Genomic DNA, 12,999 nt, shown 5'->3' with positions numbered 1-12,999 from the left:
GTCTCATTGCATGAGAATTTCCATTCTAAGTTGAATGATGATGATAGTGTACCATCTTGTCTTCATCGTTCCTTAATAACATGCCCCCCCTTTAATTTTAGCATTGTGATGTCCATTGATTTAGAAGAATGTATTATTAAGAATTCTTTTTTCAATTGTTACTTTTTAAAAATCCAGATAATGAATGTTAAATTCTATTAAATATCCTCTTGGCATCTAATGAGAGAGCCATGTGACCTTTCAATGTAATGAATAGTCTAACAAATCCTTACATTTTTGAATATCCTACTTAGTCATTGTGTCTTTTTCTTTAAATACACAGCTATATGTTATTTCATAATATTACATGAAATTTTTAATATTTAGAAATTGCTTTTTCATTTGTTTATCTTCAGGTTTAGTATTAGGCTTATGATAGCTTGCTAAAATACATTTGAATACTTTCATGTTTTATACTAATTACATTAAATTTTAAAAGCTTTGTAATTATCATACGGTTGAAAGTACATTTTTTGGACTTGATTTTTTTTGGTGGAGTGGTTAAAAAAAAGACAGCTTTTTCTTCCATAGCTGTTAAGTATGATCAATGTGAATTGTCAGTCCTTTTCTGTAATATCCTCAGTCATCTCTTAGATAGGAAAGTTAACTCTCTTATCTATTTAATGTATTCTTTTATGGGTTTTTTTTTTTCCCCTTCAAAAAAAGTTTCATGGAAATAATATTATATTAAGTTTTTATTGTTTAGAGCTGTTTGAACATGTTTAAACAACATTTTTCTTAATTATCTTTTAAATGATACCCGCCATGTATTTGTTATATATGTTCTAATATACTTGTTAGTGAAGAGTGTCTTGCTTGAGTTTAGTATTAATGAATATTAGTCCTGTGTTCTGTAAAATGATTTATATTTGACCCATTGCTTTTAGGAAGGAATCAGTATCATCAGGGTGAAGTTTGATGATTTTATTTTAACTTTTGTTTGTATTTTTTCTTCATCTGTGAGATAGAAAATTTTGATTTCACGTTTATATGTGTTTTTTTGATTTATGTTTTCTGGCAGTTGATCTGTCTTTACTGATGATGTGTTTGATACAGATTTTTGGTAGAGAAACCCTCCAAAGGAAGATACTTTAGGACTTGGTTATCTGTTACTGAGTAACAAAATATCCTAAAGTTTGGTAGTTTTAAACCAGCATACTTTTATTATATGTCAGTTTCTTTGGGTCAGGAACCCAGGTGTGACTCAGCTGAGTTCTTTGTTTCCAGTCTCACTAGGCTACAGTCAGGATGTCAGCTAGGGCTGGGACCTTACCTAGTGGCTTGACTGGGGAAGGACCTGCTTTTAAGCTTACTGTTGGCCCAGTGTAGTGCTTTATCCACTGCAACACATATTGGTGATTATTTGATTCATTTAAGAATCATTCTTTGGGTCTTAAATCTAGCCCTGGAAACCTCTAACTCTTTTCAGTTCTTCCTGTTTACTCAGTCATTAGTGTCTGTGTGTGTATGTAGGAAACAGGAAGGGAGGGAATTTGATCATATGTTAACATAACTTAGATTCATTTTTAAGAACTATGCTTTTCTTTTTTCCTTAGGTGCCTTAGCTGGACCAATTATTGTGGAGCCACATGTCACAGCTGTATGGGGAAAGAATGTTTCCTTGAAGTGTTTAATTGAAGTAAATGAAACTATAACACAAATTTCATGGGAGAAGATACATGGCAAAAGTTCACAGACTGTTGCAGTTCATCATCCTCAACATGGATTTTCTGTTCAAGGAGAATATCAGGGAAGAGTCTTGTTTAAAAACTATTCAATTAATGATGCAACAATTACTCTACATAACATAGGATTCTCTGATTCTGGAAAATACATATGCAAAGCTGTTACATTCCCACTTGGAAATGCTGAGTCCTCTACAACTGTAACTGTGTTAGGTACGTGTACTTGAATTGTGTATTTTGGTGTAGTGGTGAGGATTACAGTAAAAGTATTTTCAAAAACTTAAAATGATTAAAATTACATATAAATGTAGATTTAAAATGAAAGAATTCAAATATGATTTTTCAATTTCTGTCATAAGACTCTATGATTCTGCTGTTGCTGCTGCTAAGTCGCTTCAGTCGTGTCCGACTCTGTGGGACCCCATAGACGGCAGCCCACCAGGCTCCCCCGTCCCTGGGATTCTCCAGGCAAGAACACTGGAGTGGGTTAGACTCTGTTTAAACAAAATCTTGTCCATATCTACCTGTCTGTATAATGCTATGTAGTTCATAGCTATTTTACTTTGTTCATGAAAGATTGTTTTTTATTTATAATACTAAGTGCTAATATTCTTTGATGTTTATTTTATTTTCCCTCAAACTTTCAACCTTTAATTAATTACCATATTTACGTAAGCTTTTCCATTTTTTTAAATGACTGTGGTCTTAGAGCCATTGATGTCTTATGTTTGTTTTTCAAATCAGATTTTTATTTCTGCTGTTGTGGATTTGCATAGCTATTTGAATCATGGGCTGTTGCTTCCATTGAAGGATCTTCTGCCTTTTACTATCTGATAACTATTAAAGTTTATGGTGAACTTTAGAAAGAGCTTATTAGCATTAAAACAGCTACCTGCAGTGAAGGGTAAACCAATCTGGAATAGCTGGTGAGTATTCATAGGATACTAGTATAAGGACCAAGGACTAATAGCAACCTTAGCCATTTCCACCCAAAGTGGAACCCCTTTAACGGGTGGTCTTTGTTCTGAATCCACCTGTTTGCCTGTCAGGGATTTTGTCAGGTCTGCTGATAGCTTTCCCTACTCAATCCTCTTTTTTCTCCAAGATGTTATTCCTTTATAAACTTTTTGCACTCCTCACTTGATCTCACTGTCTGCTCAACCAAGCAGTTACACAGCTTCTAATATTTAATGGTATGATTTCAGGATCTCTGAAGTTCAGGAAAGAAATTTTGTCCAAATTTGTTATATATTTTTTCATGTTGAGAAAAACTATTTAAAAATAGAAATAAAATTAAATATTTGAAGACATTGTGTCTAAGACCCTGTCCTAAGGGCTGTGGGGAAAATATAACTTAGGTTTACAAAATTGATACTTTTGAGAACTGTTTTGATTGGAAGACAAGGTATTAATATCTAAAAAATCAAGTGCAAGCCATTGGGGTAAAAAATTAAAAAAAAAAATCAGTGTCAAGGAAAAAAAAATAGTTTGTATGTGGAAGAGAGAACTCATGAGAATAAGATTTTTTACTTTAAATTTTAGTAATCCTTCCTAAATTAATAAACATTCAATGGTTTAAAACTCAGGATTATTTATAGTATAAGACCAGTCATGATTTTACTTGTGTCTACTTCTCTGATTTCATCTATTCCATTCCTTGCTCTACTTCTCCCAACAACCCAAATTTTATAATCACTATGAACTGTTTGTGGTATGTTAACACCTATGTTTTTATATGTATTTTTTGTTATGCCTCTCTTCTCAAGAGATTGCCACCTTTTCCCTCCTGTCTCTCTCTTCCTACATTTCTTCTATTTAACTGTTACTCATCAAACTACATCCGTTTGGTAGCCATTTAAAAGATATCTAGCCCTCTGCTGTTTGATGGGGATTTTATTTTGCTCTTTTGCCATTGTATCTTGAGCTTATCTTTGTTGTAGCAGTTAATTTAGCACTTATTATATGTCTTTTTCACTATAAACCTGTGGTGGACTGCAACTGTGCACGTTAAAATTTGACTTTCTATCCGTAAAGCTTATAAGAGTTTCTGGTGTGTAGCAGTAATACACTAAGTGTTATTTAGGTAGGGTATGGAAATAGCTAAGTTAACTCTAGTTCAGAAATGTTTTGTTGAAAAATAGTTGAGCCAGTCCTTGAATGGTGGATAGGTTTTAGTAGGCAAAAAGGAAAGAAACATACGGAGGGGAATAAGTGAGCCAATGCAAGGAAGCAGAAAACAACATATATTATGGCAGAGTTTCTTCACCATGGCATTGTTGAAGTTTTGGGCTGGAAATTTTTGCTGTGGTAAACTGTCCTGTCCATTATAGACGTTCAGCAGCATTCATGCCATCTACCCACTAGATACTAGTAGCAGTTCCTTAGAAGTTGCAACAAGTTAGAATGTCTCCCAACATTGCCAAGTGTCCTCTGAGGGACCACTGAATAATCTGTTGATTGTTCAAAGGATTTATATAAAGTCAAGAATTAAAGGCTAGAAATGTAGAGTAGGACCACTTTAAAGTAACTCGAATATCAAGATTGAGAATTTGAGCCTTATATTACGTGAAATGCAAACTGAGCATGTTGTATTTCTTACTTCTCTTATTCTCAAGTTCTTTCTGTTTATTTATTTTATTTTTTATAATTTTTGACTGTACCACGTGACACATGGGATCTTAGTTCTTTGACCAGGAATTGAACCCATGCCTTTAGTGAAAAGTGCGTAGCTCTAACCACTGTACCACCAGGGAAGTCCCAGATTCTTGTTGTTTAAAGTGTGGTTAATGAACCAGCAGCAGTGGTATCACTTGGGAGATTGTTAGAAATACAGAATTCAGATCCTCCCCAGACTTGTTGAATGAAATCTATTATAGCAAAATCCCCAAGTAATTTTTATGCACAGTAGGTAAAGTTTGAAAAACACTACTTTGACCATCTCACCTTGCTTAGAGAGGTGTCTAACTCATTGACTTGATTTGTAAGTAATGTGATGAAAGTTGTGATTTAGGAAGATCAGTCAGATGTTTTTGATGGGTTAAAATGAAGAGTCCTGAAATAATGCCTCAGATAGGAGGCCATGAAAGCTTGAAGTTAATTTTCTAATTTATGCCACTTAAGTGAAGAAGGGCACTATTATGAAGGAAAACCTAACAGAACTTTGTGACTGACTGTATATAAGAAACCAAGAAGGTGTGAACAGTAACAGGTTTTGAGCCTTAGTGGTTGAGTAAATTTTGTTTTCATTAATTTAAATTGACATGTCTGAATGAAAACCATGTTGGGGATTGGGAGGATGAGATGGTGAATTCAACCCTTGGCTTACTGAGTTGGAGGATACATAGACAAATGATACCAAACTTTGTATCAAAAGTGAATAAAATTAGGGATCATTCAGGTAGTAGTGTTTATTAGATAAAAGTTTTTAAGAGACATACAGAAAGTAACTGAAATTTTATTAGGGCAGGGATTAAAAGAAATAGAGATGAACAGTTCAAAAACATAGCTTTGCAAAAAACTGTTAGAGTAATATTATTTACATCAAGAGAAGATAAAGTTTTTAAGATTGCTCTAGCACACTTTTCCCGCAGTGAGAATCAAGCCCTACAGAAATGATTTCAGTGACCCATTTTTTTCAGTGCTTCTGTGGTTGGCACATACAACTTCTCAGGTGGCACTAATGGTAAAGAGCCCACCTGCCAATACAGCAGACATGAGAGATGCAGGTTCAATTCCTGGGTTAGAAAGATCCCATGGAGGAGGCATTGGCAACCCACTCCAGTATTCTTTGCCTGAAGAATCCCATGGACAGAGGAACCCAGTGGGCTACAGTCCATAGTGTCACAGTCGGACACGACTGAAGTGACCTAGAATGCATGGTTGGCACATAGCTACTATCATTGTAAATGCATATCCCAGAAGTTAATTCATTACTTAGAGCAGATACGTGAAGGCATTAGAACTTAATTCTTTTGGAAATGATTGGGAAGAACTGCACTAAGTATCAGATTTCTACCAAGTCAGTCAAAGAAAATAGACAAAGAAAAGCATTGAATGTGTAGATTAGGCAGAGACAGCGACATTAGGGTTTCAAAGGAGTGGTAGTTATAGACAGCTGAATTAAGGGAATGTAATACAGCAAAATACTTTTGGGAAAATTGAACAACAAATGTCCCATAGCAGAAGAGTTGTATAATTGATTGCTTCTTCTTGATATATGAGATATTATATAGCTGTTAAAATTATAGTTAAGTGAAGTATTGCTGCTTGAAAATAAAATGAGCCACAAAATTGTAGGAATGCCAATATTCTTGCCTGGAGAATCCTAGGGATGGCGGAGCCTGGTGGGGTGCCGTCTGTGGAGTCGCACAGAGTTGGACACGACTGAAGCGACTTAGCAGCAGCAGCAGCAGCATGATTACATCTATATAAACACTGGAAACAAAAATAAAGAGAAAGAAGTGGAAGTATATGATAATGACTATATTATTAGTATATTATAGTTGTGGATATTTTTCTTTGTTTTTCTCCAATTTTTAGTAATATTACTTTTGTAAAAAAAAAAAAGACTTCTACTGCCAGACATGATGGAGTAACAGGGATTGGGTTTTTACCCTTTCTCTCTCTAACAAGAAAACTAACCAACTAGTTTTTAGTCATTGGGCAGTAGGCATTATGGGATTCAGTTCAGTTCAGTTCAGTCGCTCAATCGTGTACAACTCTTTGCGACCCCATGAATTGCAGCACGCCAGGCCTCCCTGTCCATCACCAACTCCCGGAGTTTACCCAAACCCATGTCCATCGAGTCGGTGATGCCATCCAACCATCTCATCCTCTGTCGTCCCCTTCTCCTCCTGCCCCCAGTCCTTCCCAGCAATAGGGTCTTTTCCAATGAGTCAACTCTTCGCATGAGGTGGCCAAAGTATTGGAGCTTCAGCTTCAATGTCAGTCCTTCCAATGAACACCCAGGACTGATCTCTTTTAGGATGGACTGGTTGGATCTCCTTGCAGTCCAAGGGACTCTGAAGAGTCTTCTCCAACACCACAGTTGAAAAGCATCAATTCTGCGGTGCTCAGCTTTATTCACCGTCCAACTCTCACATCCACACATGACCACTGGAAAAACCATAGCCTTGACTATACGGACCTTTGTTGGCAAAGTAATGTCTCTGCCTTTAAATATGCTATCTAGGTTGGTCATAACCTTCCTTCCAAGGAGTAAGCGTCTTTTAATTTCATGGCTGCAGTCACCATCAGCAGTGATTCTGGAGCCCCAAAAAATAGGTCTGACACTGTTTCCACTGTTTCCCCATCTACTTCCCATGAAGTGATGGGACCAGATGCCATGATCTTAGTTTTCTGAACGTTGAGCTTTAAGCCAACTTTTTCACTCTCCTCTTTGACTTTCACCAAGAGGCTCTTTAGTTCTTCTTCACTTTCTGCCATAAGGGTGGTGTCGTCTGCATATCTGAGGTTATTGATATTTCTCCCGGCAATCTTGATTCCAGCTTGTGTTTCTTCCAGCCCAGCATTTCTCATGATGTACTCTGCATATAAGTTAAATAAGCAGGGTGACAATATACAGCCTTGACGTACTCCTTTTCCTATTTGGAACCAGTCTGTTGTTCCATGTCCAGTTCTAACTGTTGCTTCCTGACCTGCATACAGGTTTCTCAAGGGACAGGTCAGATGGTCTGGTATTCCCATCTCTTTCAGAATTTTCCACAGTTTATTGTGATCCACACAGTCAAAGGCTTTGGCATAGTCAATAAAGCAGAAATAGATGTTTTTCTGGAACTCTCCTGCTTTTTCGATGATCCAGTGGATGTTGGCAATTTGATCTCCAGTTCCTCTGCCTTTTCTAAAACCAGCTTGAACATTTGGAAGTTCACGGTTCACGTATTGCTGAAGCCTGGCTTGGAGAATTTTGAGCATTACTTTGCTAGCATGTGAGATGAGTGCAATTGTGCGGTAGTTTGAGCATTCTTTGGCATTGCCTTTCTTTGGGATTGGAATGAAAGAAGGAAGATAAGCAAGAGTTCTACAGTTGCTGCAGCCTCCTCTTTAGTCAGTCTCCAGTGGCAACTCAGTGACAAGGGCTTCAAGTAAAGAATGCTGGTCTCACTGAGTTTAAGAGATGGTTTGGATAGATGTTTAGAATTTGTGGAGCAGAAAGTAGAAAGAAGGGAGTATCCGAGAGAAAGAGTGTGTGTGCTTTAGAGACCTACAGAAGGGCCTTCTGACGTCTGGTTTAGAATTTACTGTGTACATGTGGAAGACACTTTGGAGGTGGGGGAAAGAACCAACGGAAAGAAGTGGTCTTAACAATCCTGGTGTTAATACAGGGCTGGGAAAACGTCATACTCCTCCAAATCAGAGTATAGAGGGCACTGGGTAGAAGAGGGAGCAACAGCAAAACCTCTAGGGAAAAAGTGCAGTGAAGTTAACTAAAAGGTTGGTAAATATGAGAAAAGTAACTTTAGAAAGCCAGTGTAGTCTACAACCAGGGGTTTGATTCCCTTCAAAAGAAATAGAAATAATATAATTTAAAATTAACTTTAAAATAATTTTTAAATTTCCTCAAAGATAAAAGCCTCTATTGATGGCACAGGTTATTCACACTGACTCTGCCATGGTTGGGGGATGGGCAGGTGAAATATTAAAAACCATTGAAAACTTCAAAGAAATAACAACATAGTAAGGAATATACACTAAAATCTAAGAAAAAGTAGAAACATAGAAATAAACCTAGCTCTGAAAGCTGAAATCTGTATTCAACCTTGGGGACATTCAGTAATTCAGAAGAGATATCTAAGATGATCAGCTAAGATTTTGAGAGCCTTGAGAAATGTGAGAGACAAATATCTAAATGTAAGTCTGCTCAAGATGGGATGTCCAGTAACTTTTCTTATATTCTCCTGGTACCCAGCGACTTAACATTTTCAGAAGAGTAGTTCACCCGCAGTAAACCAGCCTTATTACAGACTTTGAGGCCTGGTTTATATCACTTGAATAATCTGAAATTGAGATCCTTGGCTGGATAGTGTTCCTAGAAGCTAGCTTAGCAGAAGAAAAGAAAGATCTTTTTTGGAAGAAAGGTACTGTATTCTAAGCCTCAAATTATTTCTGCCTTAATTATTCAAATTCAAGCATATCATCTGCTTGAATGACCAGGCATACAAGTAAAGAAGACTCCAGAAGTAGCCAGCGCAAACAAGAAGAGAAATAGACCTGTGTAAGATGTTGGAATTATCTAACATAGACTATTAAACAACAGTGCTTACCATTTGAAGGGATGTCCATCTATTAAATTTCTGCAGAGAACAAGAAACTCAGTCGTGTCCATCTCTGCATCCCCATGGACTATAGCCTGCCAGGCTCCTCTGTCCATGGGGTTCTCCAGGCAAGAATACTGGAGAATTCCCTTCTCCAGGGAATCTCTCCATCCAGAGACTGAACCCAAGTCTTCACTACAGGCAGATTCTTTACCATCTGAGCCACCAGCAAAGCCCATATATGTATTTGTGTATAATGTTTAGGTATTATGTATATATATATAATGTATATGTATATATATAATGTATGTGTGTGTATATATATATATATTTATATATATATTTATCTCACATAGTAATTTGTCCTCAAAGTACAGAGGTAATTCTTAGTACAAGCATATCTCGGAGATAACGTGGGTTCGGTTCCAGACCAATAAAGTAAATATCACAGTAAAACAGTCACATGAAATGAATTTTTTGGTTTCACAGTGTTATAAAGATTATGTTTATACTACACTGTAGTCTGTTAAGTGTGCAATAGCATTGTCTTAACAATGTATATAATCATTGTATTGCTAAAAAATACTTAACCATCATCTGAGTTTTCATCCAGTTTTAATCTTTTTACAGTAGCAACATCTGAGATTACAGATCATCATAACAAATATAATAATAATGAAAAAGCTTGAAATATTGTGAGAATTACCAAAACGTGACAAAGAGATAGGAAGTGAGCAAATGCTGTTGGAAAAATGATGGTAATAGATTTGCTCAATACAGGGTTACCAGAAGCCTTCAATTTGTGAATAATGCAGTATCTGTGAAGCACAATGAAGTGAGGTGTGCCTGTATATAAAAAACAGTTAACTGATGAATTTTATATATATGAATTAAAAACTTCTGCTCATCAAAATACACTATAAAGAGAGAAGCCCTAAATGGTAGAAGATATTGCACATATAATCAGAAATGGACTTTTCCCCAATCAGTAAGGAAAAAAAAAAAATGGACTTTAATAGGTATTTTCAGAAAAACCCCAGATGGCTCATGAACAAGACAAGATTTTTAATGTCATTTATAATCTGAGAAATTAAAAACAGGGTCTCTATTATATGCCATTATATACTTAAAAGATATGCGGATGACACCACCCTTATGGCAGAAAGTGAAGAAGAACTAAAGAGCCTCTTGATGAAGGTGAAGGAGGAGAGTGAAAAAGTTGGCTTAAAGCTCAACGTTCAGAAAACTAAGATCATGGCATCTGGTCCCATCACTCCATGGGAAATAGATGGGGAAACAGTGGAAACAGTGTCAGACTTTACTTTTTTGGGCTCCAGAATCACTGCTGATGATGACTGCAGCCATGAAATTAAAAGACGCTTACTACTTGGAAGGAAGGTTATGGCCAACCTAGATAGCATGTTTAAAAGCAGAGACATTACTTTGCCAGCAAAAGTCCGTCTAGTCAAGACTATGGTTTTTCCAGTGGTCATGTATGGATGTGAGAGTTGGACGGTGAAGAAAGCTGAGCACCGCAGAATTGATGCTTTTGAACTGTGGTGTTGGAGAAGACTCTTGAGAGTTTCTTGGACTGCAAGGAGATCCAATCAATCCATCCTAAGAGAGATCAATCCTGGGTGTTCATTGGAAGGTCTGATGTTGAAGCTGAAGCTCCAGTACTTTGGCCACCTCATGCGAAGGGTTGACTCATTGGAAAAGACCCTAATGCTGGGTAGGATTGGGGGCGGGAGGAGAAGGGGACGACAGAGGATGAGATGGTTGGATGGCATCACCGACTCGATGAACATGGGTTTTGGTGGACTCCGGGAGTTGGTGATGGACAGGGAGGCCTGGCGAGCTGCAATTCATGGGGTCGCAGAGAGTCGGACACGACTGAGCGACTGTACTGAACTGAACTGAACTTAAAAGATTGTCAGACACTGAGAAGTCTGACAGTATCAACTGTAGTGGATATGTTGGGACCAATCAGAGTGCTAAGACTGAGAGTAAATTGGTACTTAGGAAAGCTTTTTGGTCTTACTTGGTAAAGTTGGAAATAAACATAGAAGCAAGAGAAAAACTAGAGAAACTTTTTTTTGCAAATATACCAAGATACATGAGTGAAAATGTTTCTTACAAAATCGTTTTTTTCCAAAGAGGAAACAGCACCAATATTCAACAGTAAATGAACCATACAGTAGTTAAAACTAATAATTTATACAATTTTATGCAAATCTAAATGATCTAAAAGTAAAACAAAGAATTGCAAAATAATGATTGAAGGCTAAATGATCCTTCATTAATAAATCTCAGGAACAGAAAATTGAGACAAAAATATATTTTAAAAATGAGCCAATTAAAAATTTTGAAAATGAAAAAAGTCTTTTAGATTAAAAACTTAATGGACACGGTAAACTACAGGCTGGAGCCAAAGAACACATGAAGTGAGTACTAAGGAATTATACAGAAAGGAGCATATGAAATTTACTGGAAAATCTGAAGAGATTGCTAGCATGTATGTGGAGGGTAGATTAAAAGGGTCTAGCACTAAGGTTACTTCTCCTGCTGAGGATCTTTCTTAGATAAAGGTAGGTAGCATGTACATTTCAGTAAGCATAACTGCTAATGACACTATATTTTAGCAGTTGTAATTATAAACATTTTTGCCACAACTTGAAGCATTATGTATTAAAACTGCTTTTTATTTTCCATTTCAGAATAATAGTACCTTTAAGTAGGAGACCCGGGTTCAATCCCTGGGTCGGGAAGATCTCCTGGAGAAGGAAATGGCAACCCACTCCAATATTCTTGCCTGAAATCCCATGGTCAGAGAAGCCTGGTGGGCTACAGTCCATGGGATCGCAAAGAGTCGGACACGACTGAGTGACTTCACTTTCACTTTCACTAATCTCCTAATGGAAATTATAATCAAATTTGCAGATTTTTTTTATATTTAACTTTGGAAGAAATGCATTTGTCCCTGTAAAAATAGGTGTATCTCTATCAGGGCAGGGAGAACCATGTTTGTGATGGTTATATAAAGTCTTGCTTCTAGATCGGCCTGACTCAGTCTTCTCTTGTTCTAAGAATCCATTTGGTGTTGGCATTTAGTGTGTGTGTATTTTACATTCAGTTGTCCCTAAGTTTATGAAATGTGGCTAGATGTGGCTTGGAAGGAGTAAATATGCTCTTAATTGAAATGTAACTAATTTTTTAAAATTTAAACAGTTGAACCTACTGTGAGCCTGATAAAAGGGCCAGATTCTTTAATTGATGGAGGAAATGAAACAGTAGCAGCCATTTGTATCGCAGCCACTGGAAAACCAGTTGCACATATTGACTGGGAAGGTGATCTTGGAGAAATGGAATCCACTACAACTTCTTTTCCAAATGAAACCGCAACAATTGTTAGCCAATACAAGCTTTTTCCTACCAGATTTGCCAAAGGAAGGAGAATTACTTGTGTTGTGAAACATCCAGCCTTGGAAAAGGACATCCGATATTCCTTCATATTAGATATACAGTGTAAGTAAATGATAATGTTTGCTTTTTAAACATTATGCATTTTAATTTTATTCCTCTAACATAATTCTGTATCAAATTGTATTTAGTTTGAATATGTAGTATTCATATATTGTTGTAGATTTTCCTTGTTGACATTTTTTCTTAATTAAAAAAATATATTTTCATGGAAATTTCATTTAACCAGATCATTATTGTCAGTTTGTAAAGACGATGATTAAAGTTGCTGTCTAACTTAAAATTATTTAGCCTTGTCTTTTTTAGACCTTAAAAATAAGCTAGACTTAGGTGAATTGTGGAAATTTGTACCTCAGAATGTTCAGTACTTGGAGAAAAGCAGCTGCTTCTCCAATCCAATTAATTTAGCTGTTGTTCATTTTTATGGATGCTACCCATGATATTTTAAGTAACAATCTTTTATTTCCTAGATGCATTTTGATTAGCTGGAAAATTTGTTCTTTCAATATTATTTGTAGTCA

General features: G+C 36.4%; 1 protein-coding gene across 6 annotated transcripts in view; it reads left to right on the top strand.

Annotated features, from left to right (window-relative positions):
* NECTIN3 (nectin cell adhesion molecule 3) overlaps positions 1 to 12,999 on the top strand; it is a 146,008-nt gene that overhangs the window by 40,610 nt on the left and 92,399 nt on the right. For all 6 annotated transcript variants that reach the window (XM_081542747.1, XM_081542777.1, XM_081542786.1 and 3 more), the window contains 2 exons: positions 1,596 to 1,937; positions 12,227 to 12,523. In XM_081542747.1, coding sequence (XP_081398873.1) covers positions 1,596 to 1,937; positions 12,227 to 12,523 — 639 coding nt within the window. The remainder of the gene's footprint in view (positions 1 to 1,595; positions 1,938 to 12,226; positions 12,524 to 12,999) is intronic.

The sequence above is a fragment of the Giraffa tippelskirchi genome, chromosome 2 (assembly GCF_054371585.1).
Source record: "Giraffa tippelskirchi isolate mGirTip1 chromosome 2, T2T-mGirTip1v1.2.pri, whole genome shotgun sequence".
NCBI classification, from domain to species: Eukaryota; Metazoa; Chordata; class Mammalia; order Artiodactyla; family Giraffidae; genus Giraffa; species Giraffa tippelskirchi.
The sequence above is the reverse complement of the archived record's forward strand: the minus strand, read 5'-3'. Positions and strand labels throughout refer to the sequence as shown.